Genomic DNA, 17,301 nt, shown 5'->3' on the forward strand with positions numbered 1-17,301 from the left:
ATTTCCAGCCTCATGGGCAGTCAGAGAGACCCAGAATCTCATCTTATATGTGAGTGAAGTAAGACCCCTGCTATTAGTGCCAAAGACAGGACTGCCCCCCTTGGGCCCCCTGCCCGTCCCCCCCACCAATTCCCAGTTGCTTATTCTGCCACTACACCAGCCTTTCTTGTATCATATGCACATCACCCTTCTTTCCCTTCTCTCATTCCCACATCCTCTCTCTCCCTTGCTCCTGTCAGTGGTGCCGATGGTCACTGCTGACAGTGCCACTAGGGGCTCTGAGTCTGTCACCTGAAGATGCTGGCCAGATTGCTTTCTGGGCAGCAGGAAGTAAGATGCCAGTGTGATAAAGGGGAAGACTAGGATGGCTGCCCCTCAGGATCCAGGAGCGTTGTGTTCATCGCCCCGAGGGTTTTGGAAAATTATTTCCCACAAACAGACTTGCTTTTCTGCCTTGTGTCCCCTCCTCTGGTCCCTTATCAATGTCACCATCAGATTTCCCTCCAACTCCAGGAACTCCATTTGGATTTCTTGGTATTGCTGGCTCATTCCTAGAAGTAAACTGGAGGCAGATTGGAAAGGCTTGTTTTCCTTTAGCATTTCCAGGACCAGGGCTTTCTTTGTCTTTTCAGATAAGAGAAAACAGGCAGTCAAAATGCCCAGACTTGCCAAAGCCCATAAAGACAGATGGTGAAGAGGAGAGGAAAAGAGTGAGCATGAGAGACAACACGGGGGAGGAAGGAAAAGGAGGAATAATACATACCATTACGAGTGAGAGAGAGCGAGCTTGAGAGGAACATAATAGAGAGAGAAGGCCAGGACAGAAAAAAGAAAGATGGAATGTATTAAAGCAGATAGCTGCTGAAAGGGAAGCTAGTGACGCCACTTGGTAGAAATCAGAACACCCTGTTCCCCTCCAGAGCTTCAAAATAAGCACCTTTCCGGGATGGAGTTTTCCCCAGCCCTCTGCAGCAGCCATAAATTTAACATGGGTCACGGGCCAGCCAGAAGCGCTGGTTTATTAGTCTCCCCTTTTGCTGGGGCATGCACTTCTCTGCCCTCTGCCATGCTCTGGCCAGTTCCCCGACTCCCTCCCTCTGGACCTGGAGCAAAAGGGGCGAGGTGATGCCCCTCCGACCAGTCCTCAGGGTGGTGCCTGCACCCAGCAGCGGGTGAGCTGCCGCCTGCCTCGGTGGGTGTGGCAGCACTTGGCTCTGTGATAGGCTGGAGCCGGCTCCTTAGAAGGAACTGGGCACGTGTTTCTAATTGTGGAAAAGCTGCTTCCCTTAGCCTGCCTAACCTCAGCCGGTTCCAGATCTAGGAGGAAACCATTGCCGGCTGCCAGAAGGCACTGATAGGCAAAGAAAACACCGGAGCCCCATCTGAGTTCTAAGGCACACAATCCTGAGACTTGGATAAGGTTCCAGTTCTGCCCACACAGGCCAGCCTGAGCTATCTTTCCTCCTCATAGACCTCTGAGAGCCTGGGAGACATTTTTCACATGGGACCAGGAGCCGAGTTATAAAGTCTCAAGTCTCTGCCTACCGACAACAAAGGCTGGTATTATTGCATGAGTAAATAACTTGACCGGTGAAAGACAAGAAAATCAAAACAAAGCAACAGCAAAGTCAAAGCAGCTCTTCCCTATAAACTAAGCCCTGATTCCAGCTCCTGTATGGTACACAGTGGGGCTTTGAAACAGATCTTACCTACCACACTACAGCAAGTTTTCCCTTCTCCAGCCCTTTTCATCTTGAAGCACTGGCAATATTTTAGAAATCTAAGAAGCCCCTCTAAGGAGAGATGTGCTGAACATTTGGAAGGGCCTCTCTCCTCCAAGGACAAACAAGCAGCGGAGGAGGGGTGCACAGATGCTCTGCAGCTCTGGACGTCCTGATTCATACAGCTCGACCTGGACACTTCCAGCTAAGCGCCTGCCCATGCCGCCCCACCCCCTTCCCTTCCCTTTCCTTCCTGGCTCCCTCTTACCCTTCCTTCTTATCCTGATCCCTCCCTGCCAGTTGTTGGACCTGAAGTTTCTGCTGAATCACCATCCAGTACTTAGTTCAGCCAAGAAGCCTGAACACCCAGCTCAGCGATTTCCAAGAGCTGAGTAATTCTTCAGCATTAGCTAAACATGGCTCCTGAGCTGGGGCGGGGGGAGAAGAGAAAAACAGAAGACACAGGGAAAGCAGGGGAGACAGGACACAGCATGCTGTGCTACCTGGGGGAGCCCCCTTTAGTTCCTACTCATTACTTTTCAAGCCCAGGCCGAAAAAATTCCAGCTATCTCATGCCCCGATTCTCAGGGCCAAGAACAGTAACGAGCACATCATGGCCCTTGATAAATGTTTGCTGAACGAACAAAGTGCTGTGATTCTCATTTATATAAGGCTTCCCCAGGGTCCCAATCCCCTTCTGTTCCACAGCAGGCTTTTTTTCTTTTTTTTTTTTTGGCGGTACGCGGGCCTCTCACTGTCGTGGCCTCTCCCGCTGCAGAGTGCAGGCTCAGCGGCCGTGGCTCACGGGCCCAGCCCCTCCGCGGCATGTGGGATCTTCCCGGACCGGGGCACGAACCCGCGTCCCCTGCATCGGCAGGCGGACTCCCAACCACTGCGCCACCAGGGTAGCCCCAGAGCAGGCTTTTGAGCAGCATCCTGGGGTAACCACCCTGAGGAAGACTTCCAACCAAAGACCTGCTCAGCATCTCAGGGATTTGGAGAGGACGTGGAAGGCAGAAATAGAGAGAAAACATTGTTAACTGCTCACTACAAATGCTGGAGACAGTTAAGTAGAAACATATTTCATTTGAAACTTATTTAATTTTGATTTGTAGATCAACTAGATTTCTCTCTCTTAGTAGTCAATCAGTCGACACGGCCGGCTGATTCTACTTCTAATCCTTTCTTGTTTTTGTCACCTTGTAACTTCGTTTTTATTTTGGGCCACCACCTCTTTGGCCTGGAAAAATGCTAAGCCTGCTGACTCGTCTCCCTGCTTCAAGTGTCACGGTCTTCTTCACTCAGATGTGAACCTAATCATATTACTCCTCTGCACAAACTCCTTTGGTGGTTCCTTAGATGAAGTCTGCTCTTCTCTGCATGATATGTAGAATCCTTTACGATCTGGCTCGTACTCACCTCTTTTGCCTTATCTCCCGTCTCTCTCCTAGGCCTCACCCACACAAAAGTACTTGCTTTTCTCCAACGAGTCATTTCTTTCTTGACTCCAAGTCTTGCCTATGCTCTTCCCTCTACCTGGCTGTTCTACTGTATGCCCACCTGGAGACTGCCTACTTACCTTTCCAGACTCAGCTCAATCTGGGAACCTTCCCTAGCACTCCTGTCCCAACTCTGAAGCACCTTTCTCTGTGTGGTACATTCTTCTGTCATCACATTATATTGTAATTATTTGTTTGTACACCCATCTTTTCACTGGCCTTTAATCTCTTTCAAGACTGTATAAATAATGCCTCACCTCCACTCAGTGTAGGAGCTCAGTATGGTAATTAACTGATGGATTTGCAGTTTCTTTTTTCCTTGGAAATCTATTTAAACAGGTGACCCTGATTTGGTCCATCTGCCAGAAACCCAATTGAGTGGATTTTGTATAACTGTACCCAATTCATGGCTGAAATTTTGAAATGGGACTATGGGGTTGCTGTGTCTGTTTGCGTGTTTGTATATGTCTATATACATGTGTTATAGATGTGTGGTATTTTCTACCTCCAAACGGTATTGCCAAAATTAACTTGTAAAAGAGCTCCATTTAGTTGGCTTAAAGAAAATTAAGCAGAGGGACTTCTCTGGTGGCGTGGTGGTTAAGAATTCGCCTGCCAATGCAGGGGACACGGGTTTGATCCCTCATCTGGGAAGATCCCACATGCCGTGAAGCAACTAAGCCCGTGTGCCACAACTACTAAGCCTGTGCTCTAGAGCCCACGAGCCACAACTACTGAAGCCTGTGCGCCCTAGAGCCCGTGTGCCACAACTACTGAGTCCACATGCCACAACTACTGAAGCCCATGCACTCTAGGGCCTGCATGCCACAACTACTGAGCCCACGTGCTGCAACTACTGAAGCCCGCATGCCTAGGAGCTGAGCTCCACAAGGGAAGCCACCACAATGAGAAGCCCGCACACCACAACAAAGAGTAGCCCCCGCTTGCCACAACTAGAGAAAGCCCGCGCACAGCAATGAACACCCAACGCAGCCAAAAATAAATAAATAAATAAATTTAAAAAAAAAAGAAAAGAAAAATAGCTTGGCATGATGGTTGACTTTGTCTAATGCCTCAGGAAGTTTTCATGGGTAATCTAAACATTAATTGTTGGAAACAAGTAAATTAAATAAATGTAAATGGGATAACAGTTTTTAGGAACTCTTTAATAATTATTATGTTTTATGGTATGTCCACTTAAAAATGATTTCTCAAAATCTTTTAGTAATTTAAAACTTTGGAGTTTTGCTAAGTTAAATGATGGGGATTCACTGAATGTCTAGATCACTTCCAAATAAGATAAAATACTGAAACATTAACTGCTAAAGAAGTCTAAGTTTACCTACTTCTGTCTTATTATAGAAAAACTAAAGAAGTTTATATGTATTAAAAACATGTCTTGTACCACATTAAAAAAAAGTATTATGTTATGAGGAAATGTATGGTTTAGAAATTATGATATGCATTCATAAGTTTGCCAATCAAAAAAATACTGGTATGACAGTTTACAACTGCTTAACAAAGACGAAACAATTATCTTTTTTCTCCCTACCTGATGTCTCTAAAATTTGGAAACTCAGTGAGTATTCTTACTTTCATGGCAATATAGTTATTTGTATAAGTTCAGTAAGAATCTGTTCTCCTTATAACATGATACAACTAGAAATATTGGTTATGGGACTTCCCTGGTGGTCCAGTGTGTAAGACTCCGAGCTTCCAACACAGGGGGCCTGCGTTCGATTCCTGGTTGGGGTACTAGACCCCACATGCATGCCACAACTAAGAGTCCACATGCTGCAACTAAGGAGTCCCATGCTGTAACTAAGAAGTCCACATGCCGCAACAAAGATCCCACGTGCTGCAACTAAGACCCAGCACAGCCAAAATAAATAAATAAATAAATATTTTTTTTAAAAAAGAAATATTGGTTATATTACCAGGGCTTTGACTGGATTGTCATATTTGAGAGAGACATACATAGAATTAGATATGACCAGACAGCTTTAAAGAACTAAGGTTGACTTCATGGAGCCATAAAGTCCCTTGGAAAAACAACCTGGTACCTTGCCTTCAGGGATCCCAGCAGCTTTACCAGGTGAGTAAGGAAAGTTCCTTCCTTGCAGGCACAAGAACCTCAAGATAATTTTGGGAACCTCAAGGAGAGAAAAATTCACCTGAATTCATAGGTATTACAGGTGAATCTAACGTCATGTCTTCAGTGTGGCTTCCTGGCCTCGAGGGGCAATTAAAAGTTCAATCTGGGGCTTCCCTGGTGGCACAGTGGTTGAGAGTCTGCCTGCCGATGCAGGGGACACGGGTTCGTGCCCCGGTCCGGGAGGATCCCACATGCCGCAGAGCGGCTGGGCCCATGAGCCGTGGCCGCTGAGCCTGCGCGTCCGGAGCCTGTGCTCTGCAACGGGAGAGGCCACAACAGTGAGAGGCCCGCGTACCGCAAAAAAAAAAAAGTTCAATCTGGCAATTCCTTATGAACAGTTCCAGCAAAGCATATTTTAAAAGGCCTGGACTTATGTAAATAATCAGGCCAAGTTTAATAAAATTAAATTTATTTTACAAACAAATGAGTCTTAATTTGGCCATCTTTGGTAAAGATGAAGGTGATTTTAGAGAGGGAGAAAAAATTATGTTTCAATAGAAACTGTAATACACGCTTATGGATATTAGATTCTAATTCTGTTAATCATCTTTGAGGTTTTGTTTTTCTACCTGTAAACTGGACTGGATCCTGCATTCTTCTAGTTTCCTCAAATATTTGGCTACAGCCCTCCAAGCTTACATTTTCAATTTTTCTCTCATTTTTGACTTGAAATTATTGAGAACTAAAGCTGTCCGTTTCTTGAAGCCCTACAAACTGTAACTGAACAACCTGATATAAACTTAAGCAAGATCAGCACAATAACCCACGTTTAGACAATCTTTGTGCCTATTGCTTTGTAAGCCACTCAGGAAGTTTACCTGAACACCAGATGACATCACAAGAGATTTCAAACTATAAAAGATGCTTTGAGCCTAACATCTAGAAATCTCAGCTGGCAACTCTCAAGACTCAGACACTGGGTTTATAATTTGCTTCAACCATTAACCTCTATTTTTCTTTGTCTCCACAGAAATGCCTCTTATTAAATACCTGATTGCTTATACCCTGTGGGCCTAACTTTGAGTGCCCACCTGCATCACCACCTCCTGAAATGAGTAACTGAAGTGACCTATTGTCTGGACGAAGAGACTCGTTCGAGGAGATATAAAGCAATCTATCAACTCAACTTTTTGACTGTGACAATTCTAGAAGAAGTTTCGAAGGCGAGACTGGAGGGGACCAAGATGTGCCTCCCCAAAATGTCTCTGGCATGCAGATTAGTTCAAGTTGAAAACAATCAAGGCCCAAAAGACTCAGGAAGAAATTTTGCCCCTCCCCCCAGCTGCCTAAAAAGAATTTAGATAGAGGACCTGTTCCTGGAGTAGTGCTATCACCAGAGATATCGGCAAAATGTGGGCTGGGTGGTGGGGAGATTAAAGATTAGAGTCCACCCTCTGTCCCATTGTCTCCACAAGGCTCAGCTAACAGTTTTTACCAAACATTTGCTTTTCATTTTCATGTCAATTACCTTCCTCCCTTCGAAGTCCCAACATTCTCTTTTGTCTTTAGCTGAAGGTGGTATTTAAGGTGAGGGTTTTGACTATTTTGGCGAGTTACTCAGTTTTTCTGGGTCTCTTCTAGGTTTAGTTGTTATTAAACTTTTGTTTGATTTTTTCTTGTTAATCTGTCTCATGTCAATTTAATTCTTAGACCAGCCAGAAGAACCTAGAAGGGTAGAGAAAAATTTCTTCCTTCTCAACAATACATACAAGGCTGATGAGACACGCACAGCACTCTTTGGGGACCAGGGGAGCGCAAGAAGACAACACTGTCCAGGTACCTGTGGTAATATGCTTAGTGCATGGGAATGAGACGTTTGGGCCTCGAGAATATGAAACCTCAAAGGAAAATGAACTGAGAGTAAGGGATTTAGAAGTTAGGAAGGACTGCTGAACACTCTGATGTCAAGGGATTAATTTGTAAGAGATGTGCAAAACAACACACACAGGTATCTACCAAATCATCATGCATCATGCATCTGGAAACTTCCTGAAGAGGAACTGCAAAGCAACTCAGGGTTAAAAGCAATACCTACAGTGAAATCCTTAACCTTCCAAATCACTCAAGGAAGGAGAAGAAATCTGAAGCCCTGGAAAACTAGCCTCTTCAGAATCATAGTAGAGAGATAGAAAACAAGATAAGCAGCTTTTTTTTTTTTTTTTTTTTGCTTGTGACATGCATGCAGGGTACTCCTTTCTCCTCAGGGCAAGAAAGGAGAAGGAGCTTCTTTTGTACAAGGCATTCTGGAAGAGGGGGACTTGAATGAGAAGAAAAGATTCTAATTCAGATGCTGGATGTGACCCCAGCCCCAAAAGAGAGGAAGGAGGTCGGGAGCTGCCCGAGTGAAAGGTGGCCCAGTCCCCAAGAGAGGGGACAAACAGAAGAAAAACCCATAGTTAGGGAGCAGGATATACAAATGGGGGACCCCAGAACACCTGGCACTCCTTCTGTGTCACTGGGACCACTTTGTTTATAACTAGAAACTCAGGTAGTAGCCACAAGATGTGGCTAAAGGATAAAAGTGCAAGCTGCAGAAATAACTTGTCAAAATGTATGTCTAAATACCCAGATGTGTGTGCTGAGAGATGCATTTTACTTACAATTATTAGCATACCTATCCACTGTTACAAGGGCTCCTGGGCAGGGGAGAGGGGTAAAGATAAGAGGAAGCTTTCCTGGTCAACTCTCTTTATATATTACTTGACTCTTACTTACAGAATATAGTCACTTACTTATGAAATGAGAAAGGAAGGAAGGAAGGAAGGAAGGGAGGGAGGGAGGGAGGAAGGGAGGGGAGGGGGGGGAGAGAGAAAATACCCAAGCAAATCACAAAAGGAAGGTACCAAAACCAAGTTCTAATCCCTCTCATTCTCCTGCTTCCTAACTCCCTCCTCCCACTAACATACTTGCTCTGGAGAAGGGAGAAAGGCTTTTCATTTAATTAAAATATAAAAGACTTTCTTTTTTTACTGCCTGGTGGCTAGGGGTATTTTGCTGACTCAGCAGTGAATAATCAGCTTTGACCTAAATAATAGAATAACTCAAAGTGGCAGCTGCAGTTGCATAAGCTGGAGCCAAATCTGCAGTTCCTTCTCTCTCGCTCTCCTCCCCGCTTCACTCCCTTCAGGCTATGAGAAGGCAAGCCAGTTACAGCAGGTTCTTTCTGCCTCTCCACCCGCATCCGGCCATTCCCACCATCACTTCTCATCCGATCTTTTCCAAAACTCTAGAGGGCCTTTGCGCGAGGAGTCACCTACCTAGGCTTGGCAGGTTTGGGGAATGCAAAGGAAGCCGTGGGGTCTAGTTGCCCGGGGAACTCTACCCTGTGGCCTGGTTTCTCTCCTAGGGGAGGACTGAACAGCCTCAGGGTTCTTGATTTATAGTTGGAGGGTGAGGGTGGCCTGTCGTCTGAGATACTTTAGCAGCATCAGCAGGAAAAAGGAAACTGTGTCTGTGGGCATGAGATGCTGAAACAGCAGTGGCCTGCACTCTGTGGTCCCCCTTCCTACCCCCATTAACCTATCTGATGGTAGAAACAGCCACTCCTCCTGCATTCCCATGCCCCCTTCCCCCTCCTCTCACCTCCTGCAGCTCCAGATCCAGCCAGCAAGCAAGGACCAAGTGACTATCCTCGTGACTACCCTCGGTGACTACACGACAGGATCACGAGGTGCCCAATGCTGTGCTAAGAATACTCTTGTCTTGGGCAATCCTTGCCACGGCACATACAGCACACGCGAGATCTCAGCCTCATCTCACGAGAGGTGGGCCGGTGACCTGGCCAAGCACTGGCTGCACTTAGAAAGTGGTGCAGAGATGCAGGCTCGGGAAGCCCGGTTCTGGAGCCCACATCCCTCTGCCTCCAGATCCACGAGCAGGCCCAACCAGCACAAGGAGTACGCTCCGAACAAGTATGTTGGCTCCACAGTGCCACTTGCCTAGATGATGGGGTCTATCCCGGGGCTGCACACCACTGCCAATGAGGGCACACACCCCTCAGGTCCCACTCCAGCTCCTGGGTGGGCGAGTGACCCCTCCCTCCCCTTCCCACCAGCAGAACAGAAGGAAGTGTCAAGACCTGGGACAGAGTGTGACCAGGATGGTCACTGCCCTCAGCTAGGTGGATGTGTGTTGGAAGGTGTGGGAAGGCAGGGACTGAGCTGACTCTAGAAGTGGAACCTCTGAAAAAGTCCAAATATTTACTTTAGAAATTAGTTTTTGGCTAAAAGGTACAACATACCCCAATCCATTGAGATCCCTGATTATCAGAGATTAAGTGTTGAGACTTCCTAGTAATACAGGTTGCCAAACTTCTCCATAAAGCCTCTCTAACCTATTCCAGCTCACAGAGATCTCTTCCCCTTTTCAGAATTTTTACTGCAATTGAATCCTAACCATGGAATCTGTCTATATGGCTTTTCTGCCTAGTTAGACAGAAAACTCATCAAGGGCGGGGACCATGGACATGCTGCTATTTGTTTTCTCCCAACTCACACCTTTACACTCTCCTCCCAGAGAGGTTTTGTTTTTGTTTTTGTTTCTTTCTGTTTTGTTTTTTTTTGCGGTACGAGGGCCTCTCACTGTTGTGGCCTCTCCTGTTGCAGAGCACAGGCTCCGGACGCGCAGGCTCAGCAGCCATGGCTCACGGGCCTAGCCGCTCCACGGCATGTGGGATCTTCCCGGACCGGGGCACAAACCCACGTCCCCTGCATTGGCAGGCGGACTCTCAACCACTGCGCCACCAGGGAAGCCCTCCCAGAGAGCTTTAAGATGTGAGCTGGCAGGTTGAGAGGCCAGAAAAGTCTTCCCACGAGAGGTAGGGAGTCTCCAGCGTGGTGTGTGCACTGGAAAGAGAAGGAATCACCTTGGCTAATTCACTTTCCTGGCTCCGTTTCCTTTTCTGCTCTAGGAAAGTTGTAAGACTGGCCCAGCTTGCCTTATGGATTTGTTGTGAGGCTCGGGTCAGATGATACAAGTGAAACTACTTTATATGATGTAAAGAACCCTGCCAGTGAAAATTACTGTGCCTGTGAACAGCTATCGATACTTAAGTTTCGGGGCTTCCCTGGTGGCGCAGTGGTTGAGAATCTGCCTGCTAATGCAGGGGACACAGGTTCTGAGCCCTGGTCCGGGAAGACCCCACATGCTGCGGAGCAACTGGGCCTGTGAGCCACAATTACCGAGCCTGCGCGTCTGGAGCCTGTGCTCCGCAACAGGAGAGGCCGTGACAGTGAGAGGCCCGCGCACTGTGATGAAGAGTGGCCCCGGCTCGCTGCAACTAAAGAAAGCCCTCGCACAGAAACAAAGACCCAACACAGCAAAAATGAATAAGTAAATTAATAAACTCCTGCCCCCAACATCTTCTTAAAAAAGAAACACTTAAGTTTCTTCTTCTTTTTTTTTTAAACACCAGATAATTATATGTGGAATCCATTTGTCCACAGCATGCAAATTGGAAACTGAAAAGTAACAAGGAAGAAAAAAAAGGAGGGGAGGAAAGAAAGAGGGAGAGGAAGGAGAACCAGAGATGTGTAGACCACGAGGAAGGCTAGAAGACGCCATCCTGAGAGCAAGGCCCAGATGGCACTTACATAAGCAGATGGCAGCCAGGAGGCGAAGGCCAGACTCTGGGGGGAAGCAGGTGGGGAAGAGCGGCTGCAGCACGTAGTTGGAGAAGGTGAGGGCGATGACAGCCTGGTTGGTGGGGTAGATCACCAGCACAGCAATCCATAGCCTCAGGAACCTGGTGGGGGAATGGGACAGCACTTGAGCCAAGACACCAAAAAAGACCCCCGCTCCCATCGCCTGGCAGGGCAGGGATTCAGAAGCCATCAGGGAAGCCCGGGCAAGTCACTGGGCAGTGTTAGGAGAGGCAGGTGGGCTAAAGGGGTGCGGTTCCTTTTTGTTTTCAGGGATGCTAAGGAACCCAGCCACTGCTCAAAGGAGACACCTAGCCCTCTGCAATGACGGTAAATTGGTTTAACGATGAGCTGTTTCAACTAGTACTGACACGTCTTGGTGTTCTTTCTCCCTCCCTGCTCCTTTCATCATTTCATCATCTCTTCTCTACCACTCTGGCCCCCAGCATCCACTGGTGGAAAAGAAAATTTGCAACCCCGGAATCTTCACAGTCCGGGCATGCTAAAGGTGTGGCCACTTAAGCAAGTGCCAAGGGGAGGCATCGGCTGGGGGTTTGTCCTCCACGCCCTTGGGCCCCTTGGTGAGGTTTGAGCTCCTCAGTAACAGGGCTGCAGGGGCTGAGGATATCAAGATCAGGGTCTGGAATCAGGGATACCGTTATCCTTGGTAACGTGAAAAGTACCCCGTACCTTAGTGGTCACTCTCATTTGTCAGGATAAAAGGGCTTTGTTTTTGTGATGTGCTTTCCCCTCGCATCTCCAGTCAGAGTTGTCATTTAGTTCTACTTGTTCTCACTCATAGCATCTTGCCCACTAAGGTCAACAGAGATTAAGGGAATTCCCTGGCGGTCCAGTGGTTAGGACCCCATGCTTTCACTGCCAAGGGCCCAGGTTCGATCCCTGGTCTGGGAACTAAGATCCCACAAGCTTCATGGCGCAGCAAAAAAAAGAAAAACAGAAAACAAAAAACCCTAAACAGAGATTAAAACTACAGCCTGGTTCCTCTGCCACTCTCAGGGGCATCAAGGGGACACAGGCTGAACTGGCAACCATGACTTAGAGGCAAAAGAGGAATCCCAAGCTCTAGCGCTCTTCGGCATGCTGGAAAGCCCTGGCCTTGGCTTCTGGGACCGCTCGGTCCCCTGCACATCCTCTTACCCAGCCAGTCCTCCGAAGATGTCCTTGACGTAGGAGTAGTCACCTCCAGATTTGGGGATGGTGACCCCGAGCTCAGCATAGCACAGGGCTCCCACAGCTGTGATGAGGCCTGTCATGATCCACACAATGAGAGCGAGGCCCACAGAGCCGGCATTCTCCAGCACACCTTTGGGTGAGACGAAGATTCCGGAGCCAATGATGTTCCCTGCAAGAGGCACCAAGGGTACCAGGGGAGACGGTACAGTCAGTACAGTTGGCAGGACCAGCACCTGCAGGGGTGCTCTCACCTTTGATCTGATGCAGTGCCTTGGGGATGCGCTAATCCCCTCCAGGCAGGTATGTCTAGCAATAATTCTTCTTAGAAGTAGGGGAAAGAGGAGTAGACACTGGACACGTAGAGATCAGGAACTTGGTCGGGTACTTTACATGCATCATTTAATCCTCAGGACAAGCCTATAGAGTCAGATACCATTTCTCCCATTTTACAGAGGAGGAAACTGAGTCTCAGAGATACCAAGTGCGTCGCCGAAGTCCACACAGTATTAAGTGGTGGTGCAGATTGAACCGACTGGGCTGAACGTAGTCCAGCCAAGGTGGTGACAAAGGCCTTACTTAAGGCTGGCTGGAAATGGAAGGGATGGAAAAAATGGGCTGTTCTGAGACCGGCTGCCAGGAAGAAAACTTTAAAAATGAGCTGAAGGGTAATGCCTTTGGACGGATTGTGGTCACACCATGTGTCTGGGGTCTTCAAGACCCACGAGTATGAACAGCACTCCTGGAGGCTGGCCTCTACCCCAGACACGTGGCCCCACCCTTGGTGCGGAGCGTGAAATAGCCCTATCAGAACAGCCCTGGTAGTTTGGAAGTGGTTTGTCGGGGTGCAATATGTGCAAAGCCTCAGCACCATATTCTTCCAAAGGTCTCTCCCCTCCATTGTCCCATGTGCCCCTCACAACCACCTCATGGAATCAGGAGGAGGAGGAAGTACAGGCGTTTCTCTCTATTTTACAAACACAGCGACTAAGACACAGAGGGGTTAAGTGGCTTTCTCCAAATTCCACAGCTACTGGTAGGTAAAACTGGATCTAGAAGTCGGTCTCCTGTTGCTTAATCCAAGGGCTCTTTCCACTAATCCACTTCTGTTCTGTGTGCAAGGGGATGGTCTGCTCCTGAGAGGTGACGCTGGCCCCAGGGACTGAATGTTGGCTACTAGGATGTGTGTGCCGGGCGGGGGAGGAGCAGAAGTGTGGAGGCAGCTCCTGACATGTTCCTTCCTAAGCTTTCCTTTGTTCACTTCTTATGAGTCCAGGGATAGTTGTTTTGAAAGCTCCCTCTTCGTGCCCCACCCTGCCAAACTAATGAGGGCCTGGGGGAAGAAGCAGAGACTAAATAGATCCAGGTCGAAATACAGAGCTTGGGGCCAGCTGAGGCCAGCTGGATTTGACAGTGTTCTGAGAACACCTCAAACTCCCACCATCTCTCTTTAGTGGTTTGGGGACCTCCCTGGCAGTCCGGTGGTTAGGACTCTGAGCTTCTACTGCAGGGGGCTCGGGTTCGATCCCTGGTCAGGGAACTAAGATCCTGCATGCTGCACGGCGCGGCCAAAAAAAAAGAATGCCCTCTCTCCAGTGGTTTGGAACAAGTTCTGGGCTGAGTAAGATGCAGAGTATACGATTTTATGCTCGAATTTCAAAAACTGACTTTCGGATCTCAACTACAACTCAACCTCAATCCAGTCCTGAAACTTTCACTTCTAAACCAAAATTCAGTCAAAGGGGAAGAGAAGAGAATATTCACATCCTAAAAGCAGTAATATTTCATTCTTTCGGGACGTAGAATATGCTGCCCCTTTTCAAACTAAAAAATTGCTGCGTGAGATGAGTAACGAGAGAGGGAAGGGCCCAGGAGGATCATTAAGAACAGCCAAGCGGTGAGACTGAAATCGGAGGGCCTGGGGCTACAGCTAGATTCCGATGGGGAGGAGGCACATTTATGTCTCCAACAGGCCTTCTTTCCCCTAGTGCTAACTCTATCCCAACAGAACAGGGCTACACATAGAAGTGAAGCTAAAAGAAACAATCCCTCATGTTCAAGTTTGTGATCTAAACATCAGGCAAAGAGAGAGAGAAAAATGAGATCCCAGGTGCCACCAGTTCTTAAAGGCTTTTCCTTTTTTTGGTATTTTTATTTAAAGTCCTAGGCTTGGAATGAGAGGACACCTTTCAGCCCTCCTCTGTCCTCAACCTGTCCCCATGTGTGCTGTGCATGGATGTTGGGTCAGTGAGGACTAAAAGGGCCTCCTGGTAGCATCCCAGGACTCAGGACACAGTCACCCTGTCAACGGACCCTTCACCTGCCACACTAAATGTGAGATGGGATTGCTGATGGTGCTGAAAGGTAATAGTAAACTCCTTGCCTGGCAGGAATTTATCAGAAGAGTCATCTGTAGGGCATTTTAAAGCCAGACAAGAAGAGAGCAATAGAAGCTTATAAAACTAGCTCGAGGGGCTAGAAAAACAATCAATATGGGAGAAAAACAAGGTTTTGGCTTTGGTCTTTAAGGTGCCGAAAGGGTGGTGGGGAGATAGCTAGGCAGTTCTCAGAACGAGGAATGGCTGCTGCCACAGGGAAAAGGGCGGTGGATGTACTGAAAAGATTCCATCTTCTCAGGAATGAGGAGTGTCAAAGTTCCACTAAGGTTCTTAGAAAACACCGCAGTGGAGATGAGTGAGCACTTCGGGTTCTCCTGCTTTCGTTCTGACATTTCCACAGTGTGTGCCCCTCCCCATCACCCCAGGTGGAGGGTGGGAGGTGCAAGACCAACAGCCCTTTTGGAGGGTCTGACTACTTCCTGTCTCCACTGATTCTTGGATAACGTGTCCTTCCATGGAGCTGCCGTAGTAGATGGTGAGGGCTGGCACTGGGACAAGAGTTCTCGTTTTATAAAACTTGAGCTCTCCCCATCAACAATCTTCATTTTGACCAATTAAAATGACAAAGATAAAAGTGGAAAAAAAAATTGAATTATGCTAACCAAAACTGAGCACTACGGGATGGGAAGGAGAGGAATGCCTTGCCCTGATTCTAGGAAGCCACTACGTAGAAAACCAGAATCAGATGTCTCCTCCCCCTTAGCAGCCTCTAGAATTTCTACAGGGGGAGGAATATCACTCAGAGCACAGCTATGTACTGGAGCCCAAAGAATATTCACTTTACATTTACTTAAAAGTGATGCTGGGACTTCCCTGGTGGCGCAGTGGTTAAGAACCCTCCTGCCAATGCAGGGGACACGGGATCGAGCCCTGGTCTGGGAAGATCCCACATGCTGTGGAGCAACTAAGCTCATGTACCACAACTACTGAGCCCCCATGCCACAACTACTGAAGCCCATGCACCTAGAGCCCATGCTCCGCAATAAGAGAAGCTACTGCAGTGAGAAGCCCATGCACCACAACAAAGAGTAGCCCCTGCTCACCTCAACTAGAGAAAGCCCGTGTGCAGCAACAAAGAGCCAACACAGCCAAAAATAAATAAACAAACAAACAAATAAATAAATTAGACTACAATTCTGCAGCCTGTGGAAGGAAAACCACATTCACAGAAAGACAGACAAAATGAAAAGGCAGAGGACTTTGTACCAGATGAAGGAACAAGATAAAACCCCAGAAAAACAACTAAATGAAGTGGAGATAGGCAACCTTCCAGAAAAAGAATTCAGAATAATGATAGTGAAGATGATCCAGGACCTCGGAAAAACAATGGAGGCAAAGATAGAGAAGATGCAAGAAATGTTTCACAAAGACCTAGAAGAATTAAAGAACATACAAACAGAGATGAACAATACAATAACTGAAATGAAAAATACACTAGAAGGAATCAATAGCAGAATAACTGAGGCAGAAGAATGGATAAGTGACCTGGAAGACAGAATGGTGGAATTCACTGCCGTGGAACAGAATAAAGAAAAAGGAGTGAAAAGAAATGAAGACAGCCTAAGAGACCTCTGGGACAATATTAAACACAACAACATTCGCATTATAGGGGTCCCAGAAGGAGAAGAGAGAGAGAAAGGACCCAAGGAAATATTTGAAGAGATTATAGTCGAAAACTTCCCTAACATGGGAAGGGAAATAGCCACCCAAGTCCAGGAAGTGCAGAGAATCCCAGGCAGGATAAACCCAAGGAGAAACACGCCGAGACACATAGTAATCAAACTGACAAAGATTAAAGACAAAGAAAAAGTACTGAAAGCAACAAGGGAAAAATGACAAATAACATACAAGGGAACTCCCATAAGGTTAACAGCTGATTTCTCAGCAGAAACTCTATAAGAAAGAAGGGAGTGGCACAATATATTTAAAGTGATGAAAGGGAAGAACCTACAACCAAGATTACTCTACCCAGCAAGGATCTCTTTCAGATTCGATGGAGAAATCAAAAGCTTTACAGACAAGCAAAAGCCAGAGAATTCAGCACTGCCAGACCAGCTCTATAACAAATGCTAAAGGAACTTCTCTAAGTGGGAAACACAAGAGAAGAAAAGGACCTACAGAAACAAACCCATACAATTAAGAAAATGGTAATTGGAACATACATATCGATAATTACCTAAAACGTGAATGGATTAAATGCTCCAACCAAAAGACACAGGCTTGCTAAATGGATACAGAAATAAGACCCATATATATGCTGTGTACAAGAGACCCACTTCAGACCTAGGGACACATACAGACTGAAAGTGAGGGGATGGAAAAAGATATTCCATGCAAATGGAAGTCAAAAGAAAGCTGGAGTAGCAATACTCATATCAGATAAAATAGACTTTAAAATAAAGAATGCTACAAGAGACAAGGAAGGACACTACATAATGATCAAGGGATCAATCCAAGAAGAAGATATAACAATTATAAATATATACGTACCCAACATAGGAGCACCTCAATACATAAGGCAAATGCTAACAGCTATAAAAGAGGAAATCGACAGTAACACAACAATAGTGGGGGACTTTAACACCTCACTTACACCAATGGACAGATCATCCAGACAGAAAATTAATAAGGAAACACAAGCTTTAAATGACACAATAGACCAGATAGATTTAATTGATATTTATAGGACATTCCATC

At 46.8% G+C, this 17,301-nt stretch overlaps 1 protein-coding gene across 1 annotated transcript in view; it reads right to left on the reverse strand.

Annotated features, from left to right (window-relative positions):
* Positions 1-17,301, reverse strand: part of SLC7A8 (solute carrier family 7 member 8) — a 55,880-nt gene that overhangs the window by 23,899 nt on the left and 14,680 nt on the right. The window contains exons 2-3 of the mRNA XM_032624256.1: positions 12,173-12,377; positions 10,967-11,118 (exon numbers count right to left, since the gene is read on the reverse strand). Of these exons, the coding sequence (XP_032480147.1) occupies positions 10,967-11,118; positions 12,173-12,377 (357 nt within the window). The remainder of the gene's footprint in view (positions 1-10,966; positions 11,119-12,172; positions 12,378-17,301) is intronic.

This window comes from Phocoena sinus, chromosome 2 (genome assembly GCF_008692025.1).
Source record: "Phocoena sinus isolate mPhoSin1 chromosome 2, mPhoSin1.pri, whole genome shotgun sequence".
NCBI lineage: Eukaryota > Metazoa > Chordata > Mammalia > Artiodactyla > Phocoenidae > Phocoena > Phocoena sinus.